Below are 21543 nucleotides of genomic sequence, written 5' to 3' on the forward strand. Positions count from 1 at the left end.
GGCAATAGCTGTATTTGGAGTGCTATCTACCTTGAACACTAGTTACTGGACAGTTACAATTTCCTATTTTTGCTTCCTCTACTGTGTAGTGGAGAAATCTCGCCCTTTACAACCTCTCAAGACGTTTGTTTTCTGCTTTGATATGTGGTAGTAACCAAGTACTTGCTAATTCTTCCAGCTCCCCTGTGATCCAACTTTTCAACATCATAACTGCCCTTTGTTAGTCTGATTCAAAGGTTTGTAAAAGGCATTGTGAACATATGCTCACCTAAAGTTTCTTTACCAATTTTAATATTCAAACTATTTTAACATGTTAATGATCTAATTTTATGGAGCCAAAGACTTGTCTCTATTTCTCAATGACATCTATTTTCATTAACTTCTACAGATTGTTAACACTCCTGTGTGTACATAACTGGATTATTATTTTTTTGAGACAGATTTCACTCTTATTGCCCAAGGTGAAGTGCAGTGGAGCAGTCCCAGCTCACTGAAACCTCCGTGTTCCGGGTTCAAGCAGTTCTCCTACCTCTGCCTCCCAAGTAGCTGGGATTACAGGTGCCCACCACCATGCCCAGCTAATTTTTGTATGTTTAGTAGAGATGGGGTTTCACCATGTTGGCCAGGCTGGTCTCAAACTCCTGGTCTCAAGTGATCCACAAGCCTGTCTCCCAAAATCCTGGGATGACAAGTGTGAGGCACCACACCTGGCCTTAAGTGGATTATTTCTTAATGGCACAAGTTATCCAAACCAAGTGCAGATTTCCTAGTTAACATGTACTGTTTACCTGGCTAACCCATGTGTACCTCCCAGAATATTCTCCATCTGTGCCTGCCTCCCAGCTTTGAAGGGACTCCTCTAAATCTATTAACGTTGTGTAGTAGTCTGGGCCAGCAGGCTGGAGGATGACTCCAGATCCGACTCTTTCAACCCACCCTCCCTTCTAGATCAACTCACATGGACCTTCTTAGCTTCATGTCTGAGCTTACTCCCCTCCACAACTTTGTCCTGCTTATATATGGAATCTGACCACAATCTACCTACCTCCTAATGGGCTCAGAAGGCCCCGTGGGGCACAGGTGCTAGGAAGGTCCCTAGACTTCAACCTGAAAGGTGCCTCCAAACCCAGATGTAACACTCGACACCACCCATCTACAATCTTCTCTCTACATTTTCTAACTACAACTGGACTAAAGAAAGAGCAATCCAGGCCAGGTATGGTGGCTCACACCTGTAATCCCAGCACTTTGGGAGGCCGAGGTGGGTGGATCACGAGGTCAGGAGTTCAAGACCAGCCTGGTCAAGATGGTGAAGCCCTGTCTCTACCAAAAATACAAAAATTAGCCAGGAGTGGTGGTGGGTGCCTGTAATCCCAGCCACTTGGGAGGCTGAGACAGAGAACTGCTTGAACCCAGGAGGCGGAGGTTGCAGTGACCTGAGATTGCATCACTGCAGGGTGACAGCAAAGACTCTGTCAAAAAAAAAAAAAAGCAATCCATCATGAAGGAACAAAGAACAGACCCTCACTACTCCCCCTACCCTTTCACTATGTTTTAAACCATGTTTACAAAATAGGATTAAGAACTACTCTAGAGGGCCATGTACATGATAAGATTATCTTTTATTAGAGATCTTATATTACATATTCCCAAAAAGATATAAAATCTCCCAAGAGAAAAATATCAAAACCTGTTGATTCCAAGGTGAACAAAATGATCAAAATGAAGGCAAACATTTTCTTCCAGACAAAGGAATATAAAAACATTTCGGCACAAGTACAACAAAGGTATGGGAAGATCATGATAATGTTTTACAACGCATTTTACAGCATTTTATTTTAATCAGTATTTGTAGAAAATAAGGATGCTGAGTTCTTGAACACTGCAGTCACAAACTCAAAATTTCCAAAAAAAGGAAAGGAAACACTGAACTATCTGGTCAATTGAACATCTGTAATAATAAATGTAATGAAACCTAACCAAATAAATATGCCACTGAGATCACAACTGAAGTGTATGGTTTTTAGTGTGTGCCAGAGACATTACATTATTTAATCAGTTTTTGACCACAACCCAAAGCAAAAGCATCCTCTCTTCATTTCCCTGATGATTTATTCTAAAAGTAACTTTAAAAAGCAGAAACTTGCTGGTTAAAGAGAATTTCTGCTTTACCTGTGAACTGCTGGTAGCAACACAAGCTGAATAAAACCCCAGACTAACATGGGACAGATCCATCTCAAACAACCAGAAGTGGCAAAATCACTGTTATTGCATCAAGATTTTTTTTTTTTATTTCATCTGATCAGAATTTCCAGAATGATTAAGCACACCCACTTAACCACAGAACACACTGAACTCCCACAGGAAGGTTTTACATTTAAGATGCAATGAAAATACTGATCTCATTCCTGGGGTTTGCTTCTGGCAACCCTAACATCTGTAGATGTCCACAAAAAGGAAGTCCTTCTTCTTTTTTTAGTTTTTTCCCAAAAAATGTGGAAGAAAACTTACAGTACATGTTTATTGCATGAAATTACCCCTTGTAATATCTTTATCAACACTGGTATTGTTTCCTTAATTATTAAAGGCAAATGAGTTTATGAATTTAATGTAACAATAATCTTGGGAGCTGCATCTTGAGTCAAAATCCAGATGATAATCAAACTATATGGTGAAAGAGAAATTGGGTTTTTATTTCTCTATAAAGATGTTGGAAAGACAAAAGGTAAATGGAGGTTGAAAGCCACAGAATACGAAATCGATTAACTCAAAGAGAATTTTCAAAACTGTACATACTCAAAGACTCCTTTCTATGCTAAAACTGAATAGTCTAAATGTTGCTATTATTTTAATGTTAAGGAAACAATAATCCCAAATAAATTTTATTAAAAGCACTGTAATGGCACACGGGCTCAGAACTTCATTAAGGTTAGCACATACAAAAGTTGAGAATTGAATGAACAAACATATTCCTTAGTTAGATAAACCATGATGAGCTACATAAAAGTGGGTTTCAAAACAAGATCAATTTTAAAGCATTCTCTCTTTAATATAGTTAACTACTGTGAAATGGAAACAGTAGCTGGATTTTGCATTTTACAAAATCCTTGCTTCAAGTTGCAGTTTCCTTGGCAGCAGCATATTTTAATTAACAATATTTTCCTTCCTTATTTTGTTTTCCGACGTCTCAGTACATTCAAATAGTCAAAATGTTTAGAGTAACATCACCACAAATTTAATGAAACAGATCAGAATGTGGCCGGCATTGTCAGGCAAAAATTACACAATTTATGTGTCATAGAAAGTACCCACCCCTCTCCCCGATCCCGCAACATTCCCCCTTCCCCAGACAGTAATATGGACACTGATTTAACAAGACTTATAAAAAAATAAGGCACATTTATTTTGATATGGTAATTTTAAAATAGAAACCCCTTCTCAGAACACCTGTATTCAAATGAGCTGTGTAAAAAGACACCTTGTGGTACCTAAAATAGGTTTATGGTACCTATGGAATTGCTTCTATTTTAGTGAAGATGGAATAAATTGCACCCATCCCACATTGTCAAGTAATGAAAATATGCCTCTTTTTCTACTGTTGAATGATTCAAAATCAGGTATTTCTGGAAATACTTAGAAAGGGTAGGAAGGGAAGGAAGAGGTCAAGAGGTACACCAGAAAAAGGTATAAAAATCAACTATGTTAATCATAAGGGTGGATAGATTGCACTTTTCCACTTATTTCAACACATAATTTTTCAAACTAGTATGAATGATTGCAACCATTTTGGCCATTAGCTTTTACCCACAAACACTTTATTCCATTTCAGCCAAATAGGTATTTTTGTAAAACTAATGAAGGATCAGCACACAGATATTTTAAGAATCTCTTCACAACCCCCAACACAGACATAATTAGTTAGCATTTAACCTGAGATACAATCTGTTGAGAGGCTGTCTTTAAATATTCCTTCATTTGTTGCATCAATTCATACTGATGGTGGTAGTTCATGGGAGGAAGTTTAAAAAAAAAGAAACTTGACCGATAGCATGGCTTTTTTTTTTTTTTCTTACTGTAGTGGTAAAAGAAAAAAAAAATCACAGAATCACAGAATTTATCTTCTCACAGTAGCCAGAAGCTAAAATAATGTGCTTCTTTATTGCACGTCAAACCAAGAAAGGTATAAAAGCCAATGATTCTCAATCTAAATGTGAAAGTCAGGTTCACCTCAACCGGATTCGGTACGTGCTGATTTCCATTGGACTCAAGTTGATCTCACTTATATTCTGAGTGCCGGGAGGTGAATGCATCAAGGATAATGATGAAAGTGTGAGACTTTCGACAATAAACTTGTTAAAAAGTTTCTGTACCAACATCTGAAAAGTAAATGATAAAATTTGCATATTTAGATCAACTTTGAAGATTAGCAGCACAACTATATATTCTGTGAAAATCAGTATGAGAAGGAATAAAACAGTATGTTGAAATTCTCTTTTGAGGAAAAAAGGGTGGAGTAAATATACATACATAAGTTATTAAACATACATATATAAGTTCTCTTTTATGGAAAAAAGGGTGAATTAAATATACATATATACATGCTTGAACATATAGACTATCCTTGGAAGGAAACAGGAAACCAGCAATGGTCATGAGCAACATATTCTGCATTCCTTTTTGTATTGCTTGAGAATTTTATCATGCACAGGGGCTTTTTCAATAAAAGAAAGGACACCCAATGGCCAAGAAGCTTTAAAAACATCCTTATTCTCTTTTAGTCCATACTTATCCCTAACAATGGTAGTCCTCAACCACTTTTTCCTGTTCCAACAGAGTTGAGAGAGAGCACACTGGCTCACTACAAGGAAGGATCATTATGTCATTGAGTCCCAGTCTATAGAGTGGACAGGTCATTTGAAAAGTGTTTCCCTCACTGCTGCCATGTTATCTGTCTCATATAACCCCCTTATGATTCAAGGCCTTAATGTCAGAATGCTCAGAACCAAGTATACTTAGATCATCAACAATAAGATAGAGTGCAAATACAGTATAATAAAAAAGTAATAAAAATATCAGTGCTTTCTTGGCATCAACTCCAAGCAGGGTAGGGTAAAAGAAATGTAGAAGCTAATCTATCTAAGTAGGTTTAGGGCTCCTACCACATTTTTCTTTTCTTTTTGGGCCCCACACACGCTAATTTGTAGGATTGGAACTGAATCACTTGAGTCTGGTCTACAGCATTATTTATGGGGTTTTGGAGGAAAGTTGGGTCAGCTGAGCTGCCTGGTGAGGCAGACCTGCCTGTGTGCCTAAATCAGCCCAGCTGCCTTCTCTGAGTCATGGCCCTTTCAGTGACAAAGGCAGGAGATTGGAGGTTTGTTTCCTTCCAAGGACAGGCTTGATGGAACTGCCAGAAAGACCAACTTGAAGAGAAATAACAAATAGGCAGCCAGCAAGCTGTGTTCAGACTGAGGATCTGTTTGGCCTGCACAGTGTTGACTCATATGCAAATCTGCATTAATCAGAAGACCAAGACCTACATTTATTTCCCAAGGGAAAACAACTGATTGGTGCTACGTACGGCTGCCTCCTGGGCTGTGGGTAGATTATCCTACTAGCCTACAGTCTCAATTTTCCCAGTTGCTTCTTTATGGCTACCTCTATAAAGCTTCAGTTACTATAAACTTGCCTTGGCCTCTGTAGGACTTAGGTGTACCAGTGCTGAACTAAATGATATGTGAGCATGTATGGTTCGGAGGAGGAGAAAACTGGGGGACTGGGAACAAGGCACTTTGTAGGCTGGAAATAGAAGGCCGAGGAAATGACAAGAGCATTGCCTTCAAATGTGCATAAACTCCAGCTATGCCTTTTGATGCTGACAAGGAAAGCAGGCTGAAGTTTTGAGAAAGTGTATTTTTCAGATGGGGAGATTCAAACTAATTTGCAGACTGATGAAACTGAGACAGTAAAGAGGCAATGAAATATGATCTTATTGTCAAGATTCTTTGCAGAAAGAGATTTCAAAGCACATTAACAGTAAGCAAAAATAACCTTTTCAACTTACCTTTCCCTGAGTAGTAGAACAAAACAGCCCTGTGCCTTTGCTAGAGAACCGACAATCAAACCCTTTTCTGTGGAGGATTAAAGCTGCCTCATTGGAATGCCCACTGCCCACCTGCAAATGAGCAGAATGGAGTCACACCGCGCAGACAATAAAGCAAATATTTACAGTACTTCACACACCACTCTCTTGATGTCAGCATCCAAAAGCACATTTATTTAGCAAGAAAGTTAGGCAAATTCATTTCTCCTCAGGTCCATGCTCACTGTCCATTCACCTGCTACCATCCTCTCCTACCTGTACTGAGCCAGATGAGATTATGTTCTAAGGTTACTTGTTAGGTAACCTCATGCCTTGGTTTCTCCTATAATCTTAGGTTTCCTTATGTCCATATATTATTTGTTTTATCAAAGTTTCTTCAAATAAAGCATTTTGTTTTCATCTTACTTTTTGAACACACATGTCAGTTGAATAAACTACACCTGAACTTAGTCCTTATCTGGTCATTGAATGATATACCATCTAACTTAGAAGCCACACACGCTTCTTTATTGAACACTAATTTTTGCTAACTGCATTCTTAATCTTTGATGTATTGATTCATTATTTTTATATTAGAGCTATTTAAATTTAGTTATGCTTTCACTTGGTAGGCCAGCTCACATTTATCAGTTTGATGTATCATTTAAATTGATACTACAGAAGCTATTGTGGATGGGCAGGCAAAAATAAAAATATCCACATGACAAGTCAGCTAAGAGGGTCAGTATACCTTTTCTCACAATAAAATTTCTCATATCCATTTAAGTATCAATGTCATGAATGGTTCAGGCCTCTGAATATTATAAAATACAATTATCTTAATAAATTTTATGTTTCGAAAAGTTGGAAGGTGTTTATGATAAGATAAATGAATTTAAAATCCCTGGAAAAATTAAGAAACATACGGTTTTTGAAAAAAAGAGTCATGTGCTGCTTAGCACTGACACTGTGATAAAACTGATTCTTTCCTCTGTTCTCTGGTCACAGACAGGAATATGCCCAAACTCTTGATCATCCGCACCAGGGGATAAGAGTTTTTAATGTGCTAAAGAGACATCTTTCCTGAAGAGCTGCCAGAATCTCCACCACCGATTTGATTTTAATGTGCCTGAACGGTTTAAAGCTGTCCTCACCTCAGAGTCTTGGCTGGAATAACCTATGTTATGATGTTTCACACTGATATTTTGTAGTGGTACTACTAAGATTTTGTTTGAAGGAAAAGTCATTTAAGGAATTCTGAGTCATCACAAGACCAAGATACACACAGCAATTTTAAATCATATAATAAAAATTTCTAATGCATTTCAATACATTTAAAACACCCTCCCCATGTAGTATAAAAATAAATAGCAAATCCTTCATTTATGGTATCATTAGATCTCCCAAAGAAAAACAAAGAGGACTCTATCATGTGCCAACTGTGAAACCTTAGAATAGTAATTTCTTCTTCCTAAATATCTATTTTTTTGCCTGCAAAATGGAGGTAATGCTTGTATTATTTCCTTCATGGAGTCACTGTGTGGATTAACCTGTTGAAAATACTATGTAAGTAGCCTCACGCTGCCGTGTAGGGCAGAATGCGCTAGTGCAGGAGCTGTGCAGTAAGAGTGGTTCAGAGCCTGAGTGGGGAGTGAGACACCTGGAGATTTGGATCCTTGCTCTGCAATTTACTGGCTGTGGATTTCAACAAAACCAGGTTTTCCTTTTCCATAAAATGAAGATGAAATGAAATGAAATAGCTTAACGAAGATCTGGTAAGTGTCTGGCACACAGGAAGCCATTAGCATAAATTTCCTTTATTGACATTACAACTTTGTAGCTAAAGACTCAGGGAACTCCTAAATTATATGTCTAGAGTCATATATCAAAATCATAACAAAGTCTGTATTCAGATTAACAGGTTAGAAACCCTCTTCATTAAGCTCTTTTAAAAGCACATATCACTATTAACCTAAAGCATTTGGCCTTTTTAACTCATGGGTCCATCCTTACTTATCACTTGATAGCATGCATTGCTACAATTCCTGCAACACATTTGCTCTTGGAATAATGAATTCCTAAGGCCTTTATAGCAACAGAAGGGGACAAAAAAAGGGGAGGGAAACACCTTTGGAATTCTACATTTGAATTCTACAAGGAATTTAAACCAACAATACAAAAATAGAGATAAAAGTCATAAAAATTAACTTTCACTGATAGAAAAAGTTATACTTTCTCTCAAAACTAAAATTACATCACTTTTGTAAGAACAAACTGAAATAGCAATCATCTTTGTCCAAGTTTTTAAAAAATCAAATATTCATGAAAGTATCAGTTTTCAAGCAAAAATACCTGAGGCAAAGCAGCAGTTTTTCAGTTTCAAAGTCTGTCTAGACATTTATTTCCAAGAAAACTGTTTTTCAAAGTAGGGAAACTGTGAATTTAAACTGAATATGCATGCAGGAAAACAGATACCTTTAAGTAGTTACACTGTATGCTCTAGGAGAGTAAACACATTTTGGAAGAACTGCTTTTACATTCATTAATGCATTAGTAATATCTGGACCCCATAAAACGGGAGGATGTGGGGAAGAAAATTTACAATTTTTGAAACTGTGCCAAGCACTGTGGTAGGTAACTATCTTTGTAAAACAGATTAGATCACTTTCAAGGCTGGATTACTGAAGTAAGGCTGGCATATTCAAAAGTTGCACAGAGAAAACCCATTGCAAACTTAATTCAGGGGATAAAACCAACATTCAGCTCACAGACTAAGCTGGGCCTCTGAGGCTTTTCCAGCAACTTGGTGGAGTATGGGGAAAGGTGATTTGGTTTGCAGAATGAAGCCATCAGATAAAGCGGCGCTTAGAGAAAGCTGGATCAGACCAATGACTTTTTCTACCATGAACCATTTATGTGACTTTGAGTAAACCTCTACAAATTCAGCAAGCTAAGCGGGACATGTGAAGAGTCCCTCTGAGGACTGAGGGTCAACTGCAGTGACAATATCAGTCATTGCTAATACCTGTTGAGCACTTGCTGTGTGCCATACCCTGTGCAGAATGCTTTTCATCAATTAACTCATTTTATCTCACAGCAACCTTTGAAATATTTGAGATGGTATATGAGTTTGTATTAAAATATGTAAATATACGGGAAAATCTCTATCACAAAGCATTCTCTCTTATACTCAAACAGCAATGACCACAAGTGATCCTGGATTAGCCCTTAAGTCTTTTCCCACCAATGGTTGGGATATCCTTCTGTAGGTGTCCTATTATTACTGAGGACACAAGAAAAATAGACAGTGTATTCCCTCATATTTTCAGTGCTCCCTCTCCCTTCTTGTTCCCATGCAAGACAGTATAAGGTTCTGAGAAGCCATCTGGACTCAGACACACCTGCGTGTGCTCCCAGGACCACATTTAACGGCTGTGTGCCCTAGACAGTTAACTATCGTATCTCTAGGTCAGTTACTTTCCTATTCTGTAAGATGGGATGAAAATACTGTCTACCTTCTTAGTGTTGTTGTGAGAGCTTTAAAGTTCATGTAAAGCACTTGGCACAATGACTGGCAAACAGACAATTTTAGATATGTTATTTTTAAATATCTGAGGAATTAGTAACAAAGTATTAAGTTGGTACAAAAGTAATTGTAGCTTTGCCATTACTTTTAATAGCAAAAACTGCAATTACTTTTGTACCAACCTAAAATATCAGGAATAAGTCAAAATGACATCAAGATTTACACTCTGGCAATAAATGTCAACCTCTAATTTATAAAGAAGTGCCAATGTTTTTACCTCATTATTAGTGATAATCGCCATTGTTCATGACTGAACTATCACAGGTAAGAACCTTTACTTGTCAAGCACTCATAGGGCTTACTATGTGCCACACACTGTTCTAAGCGCTTTACTGACACTAAAATTATCTCCAATCCTCAGAACATCTCTAAGGTAAGTATTATTCCCATCTCCATGTTACTACGGAGGAGGGTGAGACTCAGAGAGTTAAGTGACTTGCTCTAAGTCACATGGTTAGAAAGTGAAGCAGACACGCTCATACCCAGGACATCTGATTCCAAAGTTTAAGCTTTTAACAGCTTCCTTCTCCTACCTTTGCACTAGCTACGAATTTGTGCTCATAGATACCTAGCCAGGAGAGAAAAGATAAAAATTATTTTTGATGTAAAATAACAAAATACTGTAAACTAAAGGAGATAACCCCTCCAATTTATGGCTGAAAAAGGGGAGTATTGACTGATGGTTCCAGCAGAGATAAAACTGTAACTTATCAAAAAATATATCAATTCAGAAATCAAGCTTTGGAAATTGTAATTTCCTTCCACCTACCACCTATCCACCTATCCATTTACCCCACTTCAAATAGGATTTAAGGCCATTCTGGAAATTATACACATATGACAGTTTCTTCTAAGGAAAAAGCAGGTGAATAGTCCTCTACCGAAGATCTTAAGATGTGAGTTATGTCATTCTTCTCTCGTACCAAAAGAAACAGTAAACTTTTGGAAACTGTAGTAAACACTATGTGTGCACCCACCATTTATGGGGAAAAGAGGGACCATAACTTTGGCCAAATTCTCCAGGACTCATGGGACGCCACCCCCCTCACAGAGTTAGTAAGGTGCACATAGATTAAGGCACGGCTACACATCTGGTGGGAAAATGTCTCCAACCCACTCAGATTCTTTGAAAATACCTAACACTCATCTCTAGTGCATTCTAGCAGCTGGAAAGGTTAGAAAATTACATGCTTCATTATAAGTCCAAAGACAGGAAATAACCAGCATAAATTCATTTTTTAGGGTGCTCATTAAAATGTCCAATAATAGCTATCCTGTTTTGATCAACAAGATAAAATGACAGAAAGAAAGGGAAGGTAAACGGCTGTTCTTAGATATGTACAACAAAGGAATTTTTTTTTCTCACAATTCTCACCTTTCCAGAAGCTAGGAGATCAATAAAGCACCAATCAATTCTTATAAGAAAGACAAAGTAAAATCCTCAAACTGCCTTTTATAAGACAAGAAGAGGCAGAATGAACAAGTGGAGAGATAAAATCTTATTCAGTAAGTGCTGCTGATATTGAAATGATGGTTAACTATTTGCAAGAAACAGTTAAATACAAATCAAAATAAATTACATAGAGAATAAAAAGAGATATATATATATATCATGCTTATATAAAATACGTCTAAATATAAAAGTCAAGGAAATAATCTAAAAATAAAGAAAAAAAAAAAGAGTTGAACTACATATCACTTTTCTAAAGTGATTCCAAGTAGAATGGCTCCATGAAGCTGAGCTTAACCAGCTTCCTCTTTGTCCCTCTATTCCAGGCTGAACCTGCAGCTCCAGCTTCAGAAGCCTGACTCATGATCTGTCCTCCCATGAGATCCTCCCAGCATCTTCTCTACCCAATCTCCCTTCTTCTTAAATAATGGTCCTTTCCTGATGACAAGGCTTTTGCATTTAGTATATTTGAGTGGTGTTCCTGTTTCCTAGGTTTCAAACCTTTACAGAAGCTTCTTTGTAGTATCTCAAGCTCTTCATGGTGTAGGGAAAGGGGGTGATCAAGGAAAAGAGTTGAAAGACGGGTCAACCGAATAGGAAGGCTAATGGGTAAGTTTGTAGATAGTGGCTGGAATGGGCGAGGCCACGCAGCATGTTGTGAGGCAGGGCTTCAAGAGATGTTTGTTCCCCTCTTCATCTGAATACAAATATATGGCATATAATCATTTCCAAAAATTGATATAAAGCAGAAAAGCAAGATATGTCTGTCTAAAAGCAAGATATGTCTATACAAAAATGTAAACTCATCTACTAATATAGAGGATTCCCGGAAAGCTTAGACTTTTACACACAAATGTAGTAATTCTAAAAAAGTCAAATGCTACCCTCTGAGGCCACACACAGCACTGAGATTCAGAGGCCTGGCTGTAGGTCTGATTCTGCCATTTGCGGCTGAGTGATTTTATTTTTATCATTTAACTTAGCTCTAACTCTTACTTTCCTAATTTAGGAAATGGAGATAACTCAGCAATTTCATCAGAAAAATTTCTAAAAATTATGAATTCCTAGGCTCTCCTCCCCAGCCCTATAGAATCAGAATCTCAGAGATCTGGAAATTTGTAAAAGTCTCTATGTTTAAAATCTCCCCTGTGTGATCCAGACACAGCGAATCTGAGGACTAGTAGTTGAAACTGCTGAACCACCTCAGTGGGTTATTATACCTGCAGCCTGCAACTCGCCTCCCTCACTGTTCTTTGAATATATAACCCCTTATCCCAGGAGTCAAGAAAACCAACTGAGGTTTAGAACTGAGAAACCTTTAGACAGCGGCCCAGAGGAGGGCCAAGCAAGGCAATCTCTATCATGGTGCTGTAGGAGCTGGTCAGGCAGGAAGATATGTGTCCTTATCATGCTAAAGTGGCCTTCAAACACATGTCTCATGAAATACTCTGGTGATTAGGAAAATGCTTACTTAAATACAAGGCAATGCAGACTTCAGGTCTTGCTTGGAACCTATGTCTATTTTGACATTATTTCAAGGGGAAAAATGAGTTGCATTCTCCAAATGAACAGCCCATTATTGCACATTGGAAGCTTCTAGCTCACAGAAACAGGAACCCAACCAAAATGCTTAGGTCTGGCTTCTGCACTTATTCATTGAGTTATTTTGGTCTTTCTTTTAGTATGAGCATGGAATTACACTGGACACTTGGTAAGTACAGCTTTCTTTGAATCAATACCCACAACAGTTCCCTTCAATGATTATCTTTCTATTATCAGGTTAGGGCAATTCTTCAAAGAAGTGGTTTTGAATGGACCAATCCTTCCTCTTGGATTACTACCGGGCTTTTAAACAACTGTTATAAATATGTGCTAAGAGTCAAAGGCTAACACAGGAACTGGCACCAACTGATATTATATGATAATGCAAAACTCTCAAGTATTTAGTTATGATTATGTGCCAGCATGGTGGTTATCAATAGGCATTATTAACATTTCAGTTTTTAATCCTCTTGGTCAAATCTTTATGTTGTTAAGTTGCTCTCTATTCCCTCTGCTAAAACCCCAATCTGCACCCAAGTTGGAGTGTCATTAGGATAACAAGGTATGTTTACAAAGTGCTTTTGTTTTCAAAAGGCTTTCACAATAGGATTTCATCTGTTTTTAGCAAAAGACCTGACACAGCAATACGTGACATTAACCTCATGTTATAAATGGTAGCTGAGTCAGCAGTCACTCAGCCCACAGGTAGGGAGGGTGGCCCACCTGTCCAAAGGCACGAAGAACAACGGAAGCCAGGTGGCTGCAGTGAGTAGAGGCCAGGCTGCAGAGGGCCTGAATGCTCAGGCCAATTCCAGAGGCAATGGGATTTTTCATCTGAGAAGGGATTAGATTTGTATTACAAGAAAACAGTCAAAAGCAGGAAGGATATGAAGAAGTGAGTGACCACTAAAAAAAGGTGACGTAAAAAACAAGTTCCAGGCTTTGCTTACAGAAGGTAAAACCCTATGCTCACTGACTCTAGTCAGCTCCAGCTGCTTCCAGAAAACAATCACATTTAAAACAACTACAGTGGAGGAGCCAACTAGAAGTGAGGCTAAGGGACAGTGACCACCCATCCTCCCCAGAAGCTTCTGGGTTCTTTAGGTCGCTGATGTCCTCTACCATCTGTGCTGGGCGGTGGTAACCTGAAGCCCAGAGTATTTGATGCCCTCTACTCTATTCTTTCCATTTCTTTTAACCCATTAATTTATGACATGACACCTCAGGGAGCCAAAATGTAGACCTACAAAAAAACCACAGCAGAATCCTAGAAAAAACATCTACACAATTCACTGATTCAAAGTAGTTTTTGAGATCCTTTGTGCAGGCATTGTTCTTTACCGGGATATAGCAATGAATAAAGGACAAGCACAGCTCTCATGGAGCTTCTGTTCTGGCCACATATCTCTCCGGCCTCAGGGCCTTCACACTTGCTCTTTTCCTGGAGCACTCTACCCCCAGAAATCTGCAGGAGTTTCTTATTCTCTGACCCTCTTCAGATTTTTACTCCATTATCACCCCTGTGAGGCCCTCTCTACACACCTTAATCAAAATTGTGTTACCTCCTCTGAATGGCTCTTCACTTTTTACTCCTTCATAACACTTAACACCATCTAACATATATTTCTCTTACTTTTTCTTATTTTTCTCCTCCCATTAGATTCTAAGCTCCAGAAGGGCAGGGGCATTTGTCTGTTTTGTTCACAATTGTATCCCTAGTGCCTATGGCAGTAACTGGTATGTAGCGGGTAGGAAATAAATCCTGCAAGTTCACTCATGATTTTAAAAAGCCTTTCCATATATATATACACACACACACACACACGCCTTAAGCATTTGCTTGTAGTAATTATTACAAGTCATATATGTTTGCCTGCATAGCCAAGCATAAGTTCCTTATCTCTGAAGGAAACCAAAATACTTCTCTCTCAAAAAACTGAGGATTGTTGAGCTGAAGAAGGAAAAAAACCAGGGGGCCATTCTGTCCCTTCTTCTGCCTGCTTGATGGCAGGACAGCAATTTACAAATACAAGGGGTCTTCAGCCCTGCCTCTCTGCCTTTTCTTGTCTAAAGACAGGCCCCTTTACAAGGCTTGCTAATCAGCTGAGACAGCAGTGCCAGAACATCTAGGAGCAGACTTCACTCTTCCCATAAATTTATCCTCCCACATTTTCCTGCCTTTTGGAAGCCTGAAGATGCTTTCTTCTTTGTCTTGTCTCTAGAGGATTTATGGCTGTTTGTTAAAACATTATTTAGGCAAAGTCCCAAAACCACTGCCTTGGGAAAAATACACTTTTGAACTAAGGCCTCTCTCAAGTGATGGGTACAGCATGTACAATATACTATTGCTATTTTTCCCGTTTATCTGACCTTTATTTTCAAAAGTGTCTCAACTAAAAATCTATAAAGGAAAAAAAGAAATTATATTTTTTATCCTATATCTTAGACATAAAGTTGTAAATCTCTAACGTTCAAATTATAGGCATTTATCCTTACTTTATTGCTTTAGTTCTTTGTTCTAAATTAAACATTTCTCACCTTTTATATGTTCTTTAAACATGAGCATCCTCTTCTTTTCATACTTAGGCCTTTACCATGAGGTATTTTCCACAGAATCCATAACCACTTACTATTTCTAGCTAAATCTATGTCAATTTGCAATATCAAAACAGCTTTGCAACACATAAGAACAATGTCAAATGTCTAATTCTTGTTCTTTCCAAATGCTATTTTTTTGATGTTAAAAACAGGTATGTATATAACTGCAGTCTAACCAAATTAAATTTCATAACTAATAAAACTTCCCCATGCTTTTCCTCTAATATTTCTTCTAAACAGTTGGTTTTCTAATGGGAAACTGAGTTGCAGTGATTCTCAAGAGAAAGGTACGAAAATGCAAAGTCTCTGATACAGAAATAACTAAGTACTATTTCTCTAGCTTCTGAGAGATACTGTCTAATAAGGAGAAATGAATGGGAAAAGTCAGTAGTGCTAAACTTAAGGCCCAGATTGTCCACCTACTAATGATATTTCCTGACCTGCTTGCCATACAGAATTTAAGAGTAAATTAGTATCAGGATATGCTTTAAAATACAGAGCAATAGTCAAATGAAAGGCATGAAGCTTTCGGCTAAAGGTGAAGCCCTGTTAATAATTCCTCAAAGCATAATAAAGCATACTTTTTTCCCCTTTCCTTACCCCCTTAAAACAAGTACATAACAAACAGTAATTTTGTATAAGACATATTTTGAGGCCGGGCGCAGTGGCTCAAGCCTGTAATCCCAGCACTTTGGGAGGCCGAGACGTGCAGATCATGAGGTCAGGAGATCGAGACCATCCTGGCTAACACGGTGAAACCCAGTCTCTACTAAAAAAAATACAAAAAAACTAGCCAGGCGAGGTAGCGGGCGCCTGTAGTCCCAGCTACTCGGGAGGCTGAGGCAGGAGAATGGCGTGAACCCAGGAGGTGGAGCTTGCAGTGAGCTGAGATCGCGCCACTGCACTCCAGCCTGGGCAGCAGAGCGAGACTCCGTCTCAAAAAAAAAAAAAAAAGACATATTTTGAGACATACCTTTGACTGTATTGTTCTCAGATTAACCAGATGAATGTCACAAGGCAAAGATGACTGTAATGGAGAGAATTCACCTTGCAGATCAAGGGTAGGTGAGGAGAACTTATTTGTCATTGGAAAGACTGGATGATTCATGAAAGAAGAAGTTATGTGGCTAAGGAGAGAAGGATAACTGACCGAATTCTTTTCTTCTTCCTATCAAGAAAAAGCAAAAATGTTTAAGAGGTCTGTATTTCCAGTTCTCATCACATTAAAGAACTATCTGAGAAGGTTTAAATATAAAAATATATGAATAATTTGGTTTTATTTTATAAATAACAGTCTTAGAAAACACTCCATAAACTATCAAGTTTAGTTGTAAGCAATACAAGAAAATAAACAGTGCACATCTAACTCATATGTTTAAAATATCTCTCCCATTGATTTAATACTAAAAATACTGAAAACATTTCCTACAAACATTTTAGGACAAGGCACACCTTTTTATGAAAATTATCAACCTATCACAAAACTCTCAAAGTATAAGGATTGGGCTGTACATAGATTATATGTTATGCATCATCAAATATTATCTCCCTTCTCAGGTTTCGTCCACCATATTCTTGTGGTTTCATTTATACACCTTAACAAGACCATAAAGGCACGTACTGATTCAAAGCTAAAGTCCATCCATGTTACCAAATGATAGGAACTAAATGTTATCCAATAATAGAATTTAAAGAAAACAAAACTCTCAAAATAAATCCAATTTTAAAATATAAATAACACAGGTGGCATGCCTAGATCATCTGATTGTTTTCTTTCAACTTGGTAAATCAATGCCCATTGTTTCACTTTTATTCCAAAAGTAGAAGTGTTAAATACGTTACTGAAGTTATCACACACTTACATAGTATATGATTATTCCATATAATTTAAAATGCTTTAGTCTTTGCTGTGATATATGGTTAAAGGCAACACTTCTGTAGGTTCAAACATTAAATAAGCTACTAATGTTGGTAGATTAAATATGCTAGACGACATAGAATCTTAACCAATAATGCCTAAGGAGTAAAAACAGACACAAATAATTTAGAAAATAATTTATGCAGAAAGGTCCTTTGATCACCTGTTATATTTGAACCAAATTTAATTTTGTATCTTATTTTTTTAAATGATTACTCCATTGATATCTTCTGATTTTGCATCCTTTTTGTAATATAAGGCTCAGATAAAAGGCTTGGCTACTGATCTGTGTGAAAAGACAGGATTTATAGAGATATAGAGCTTAAAATTCAGAATGTCAGATTAGCATTGCACAGAAGGGTGCGAGCAAAAAGTGACTAGCATCGTGCCAGAAGCTAACATTAGATGTCATTACAATTCAGACCATGGAGAGAGAAAAAGAAAAATTTAAGACAGCAGAGGGACACTGCAATATTAAGATACTGACAAAAAATCAGGTCTGAAAGAATTGTAAAAAATGTATCCATTCCACATTTTTTTAAAAGAAAGATTAAATAAAGCATATAAAATAATATTCTCCAACAATACTGAAATTTAATGCAGCTTGTAGAATAACATGAATAAAAGGAATAATTTCAACAAGATATTTTAAATGTACTCTCCAAGATCAAAGAACTTCATAATCTAGGTTACGATTGCTGACAAAGTCACTCACGAGTAATAAAACACAAAAGATTGAAACAGAAAAGAAAACAAATTTGGGAAGTATTAAGTCCACTCTAGGTCAAGAAACATTCAGAGAAAGCTCTGGCTTTGTTCTACACTCTTGGAGTAATTCCTCGCCACTCCAGTGAATAGCCAGAACACTTCCTGATTAATCTTCTATACCTCAGAAACAATAACGTGCATATATACCAATCCTCCACATCAGATTAGTTCTTCCTAACCATTGGTATTTCCCCAAATTAACCATACAACAGAATGACTTAGGGTACCTTTAATCAACACAGATTCTTGGGTCCTATCCCAAATCTACAAAATCTTGAGAGGTGGGGTCCTGAAAATGCAAAGCTGAAAAGCCTCCCCAGGTAAATTTCATGGAGTCAGCCACACACTGCTCTGTGACCCTGTGCTGGGAACTGCCACCCCAGACATCCAACCTTATAGAGAAAACAGAGCTCCCTTTAGAATCAAAAGATAAGCTTTACCTTTTAACTACCTTTGCATTAAAAAAAACAAGATTCGGTTTCAAAGACATTTTGACGGGCAGTCTTTTAAAAGGAAACAACGTCATGGATGTTAAGGACTTCAAGAATTTAAAAACTGTAGTTTACTATCCTTAGCAAGCTAAGGAAGTTTAGAAAAGAGTTGTGGTTCACCACCCTAAGAGCACCATGAACAAATAACACCGCCAGGTTGGAGTGGCAAAGTCTCACCCAGGGTTCCGCCATTCATGTACTTTCTTATCATATTTTACAGCAACAAGAGGCTCAACAAGATATTAACTGTTGAACCATCGATATTTAAATTAATCTCTACAAAGGTTACCTTTCCACTCTAAGTCACATGATAAACCCAAAGTTTTAAAAACATGTTTTCTACAGGAAAGTTTATGTGTTTAAGTTATAAATGAATCCCCCAGCCTTGTACTTAACTAATCTAGTACTATAAATCTTATTTAATTTCTTGTTAGTTGGAAGGCTTCAGATAGTATAAGTGTAGCTTTCTCTCTGCAGCCTGCCTGACATTAAAGAAAGTTTCTAGCACCTTCTGATCTAAACCACACAAAGTACAGCTCTTCCTCACTGGGTTCCAGCCCTTATTCCATAAGTCAGAACTTCCTGCTAGACTCCTTGGTGCCCTTAATTAAGCTCACTTTGAGTTAAACGATCCTTAAACATCAAAGGCTTCTACTTCATTTACATCAAATTCTGTTAAATTATGGTGAGATAGTAAGAGACCATTTTTAAAGTTACCTTTGTTTATTCAGTTTGACTTGAAACATGGTGGGAACTTAATAAGTCTGTTGAAGTAAATCTATTAATTTAATAAGCAAATGCAATATAAATAAATGAAACAAGAACACTAGAGAGAAAGGGTGGGGTAAAAAGACAAAGGAGATAAAATGAAGAATAATGCATTGAATCATAACATTTAGAGGTAAATATCTGTAGCCCAGGACTGAAGACTATGGGGCAAATTTGAAGATACACATTTTGGTAGGTCTGTATGGTATTGAAAAGTTTTTTTTTTGTTTTTAAGCCAACTCTTTAATAAAAAAGTCATAATAAAAAATCAATCCCAAAAAACCCAAAACACATTTTTTGTTTTTTACCCAAGAAACTGGAAATTTGTGTCACCCTGGGCAGGCATTCAGTCCCATGTGGAAACAATCAGCTGGAGCTGAGTTGTGGGTCTTAGTGGGATATGTCCTCAAGTTTAATGTAGATCTTCTGGTCACCTAAGTATTTACCCTTATCGTTGACCTCCCTCATGCTGTCACTTTTCTAAACCATATAAGCATTTAAGATTTTAATCTGATCTCTCCCAATTTCTTCTCCTTATATTTAAAGGTAAAACAACACAATTTTAACACTTGAACATTTCCAAGGTTCCTAGCTCAGTGCCTTATTAACCAATCAGTAGCAGGAAAGGGGTAAGGATAAACGGTCAAAGAAACAAATCCTAAAGCCATCAATGCCTGTTTTTAGTCCATTTTTCTGTTGTCATAACAGAATACCACAGACTGGATAATTTATCTGTAAAAGAAATTTATTCAGCTCACAGTTATGGAGGCTGGGAAGTCCAAGAACATAGCACTGGCATCTGGTGAGGGCCTTCTTGCTGTGTTATCACATGGTGGAAAGGCAAGACAGTGCATGCAAGAGAGCTCATTTTTATAACAAAGCCACTGCTGCAATAACTAACCCATTCCCATGATATTCATTCATGAGGGCAGATCCCCCATGACCCAAAAGCCTCTCAAAGGTCCCACTCCCAACACTACCACAATGGTAGCCAAGTTTTCAACACATGAACTCTTGGGGGACACATTCAATCCTGGCAATGCCAAAGAGATGATTCCTATTTTCCATTTCTATTGGCCTTTGAGGATGATTAGCATAAATGATGGTCAAACTTGTGCAGCCACAGTCCTCGCTGGACACCTGTACATATCACACAGTGGATATCATTCAAGTCCTTGTTTTTACTGACTCTCTGCAGAATTCTCTGAGGACAGGACTTACTTCCACTTAGCTCGGGATTATTTCCATGAGGCTCTGTCATGCTCAGGGCTTCCCATTAAAATATCTTCCTATTCAGGAAGTATCCCCCCTCTTCAATTCCCTCCATCATTATTTTAGATATTAGAGTCTGAGTTGAAATTAAGAACGCTTTCTAGAAAATTCAAGTTACATGGTATTAACTTTCCTCAATTAAGTGTCTTTTTAATTATTTTCACTAGACATTAAAATGTATTTTCTCTTCTCTAGTTCATTTCTTATTTAAAAGAAACCATTAATTGAAGACCCAGAATCCATACTTGAGTAAAAGAAAAATTTAACCAATATAAAAACATTAGATTAAATTTAAATCAATTACTATCCAAGGAGTTCTGAATGGGAATAAACAAATTATTTCACTTCTAAGTCAAAGCTTTATTGATTTGATGTGAACATTTTTATTGTTGTAGTTAACAGAAATTTTGTAGATTAGTGTCAATATAAAGTCATATAAACCAGAAACTTTTTCAGGAGGAGCAAAAGACAGTAGCTGTCAGCACTCAGACAATGATTTTCCTAGGCAGATTTAGTCCTTAAAACTAGGCTGTCTTGTCAGTAATTGATTTAAAACATGAGTCTCAAGAATGGTATGGCTCTTGACATCTAAAGTGGATACTAATTTTTTTTTCTAAGATATTCTAAATACTGGAAGAATTTTTGCTTTAATTAGCTGTTGCCATTTAATTCAATCAACTAGTATTTTATTTAAAGTATGTCTACCACATATAAGGACATATGAAAATGAAGGCAACAAGTTCCTGGAATCTAGTAGGGGGAAAGGAACATGCATATGAAGACAAGGTAATAAGCAGGAATTGCAAAAAAAAAAAAAAAAAAAAAAACAGCGGCAAAATGTGCTCTAACAGTTCATTCATCTATGCATTTGGGTATTCATTCATATGACATATATTTGGCATGTCCTCTGCCAGGAACAATCCTAGAAGCAGAGAAAGGCACAATCCCCACTCTCATGGAGTTTATGGTCCAAAGGAGGGAAAAAGACATGGGTCAAATAATCACACACTTGCAGGAAGGTGAGATGCACAGTTTGGAGGCAGCATAGGGTAAGAGCTTTTAATCCGG

The 21543-nt window shown here is 37.4% G+C and overlaps 1 protein-coding gene across 3 annotated transcripts in view; it reads right to left on the reverse strand.

The window, feature by feature from the left end:
• Positions 1-1603: 1603 nt before the first annotated feature.
• The window catches only part of LOC105471104 (mannosidase alpha class 2A member 1), a 175574-nt gene continuing 155634 nt past the window's right edge, over positions 1604-21543 (reverse strand). The window contains exons 20-22 of one of the 3 annotated variants that reach the window (XM_071098627.1): positions 16232-16426; positions 6065-6175; positions 1604-4376 (exon numbers count right to left, since the gene is read on the reverse strand). In XM_071098627.1, coding sequence (XP_070954728.1) covers positions 4224-4376; positions 6065-6175; positions 16232-16426 — 459 coding nt within the window. In that variant the 3' untranslated portion in view covers positions 1604-4223. The other 2 variants (XM_071098629.1, XM_071098628.1) reach the window with 2 other exon arrangements.

Source organism: Macaca nemestrina, chromosome 6 (genome assembly GCF_043159975.1).
Source record: "Macaca nemestrina isolate mMacNem1 chromosome 6, mMacNem.hap1, whole genome shotgun sequence".
Lineage (NCBI taxonomy): Eukaryota > Metazoa > Chordata > Mammalia > Primates > Cercopithecidae > Macaca > Macaca nemestrina.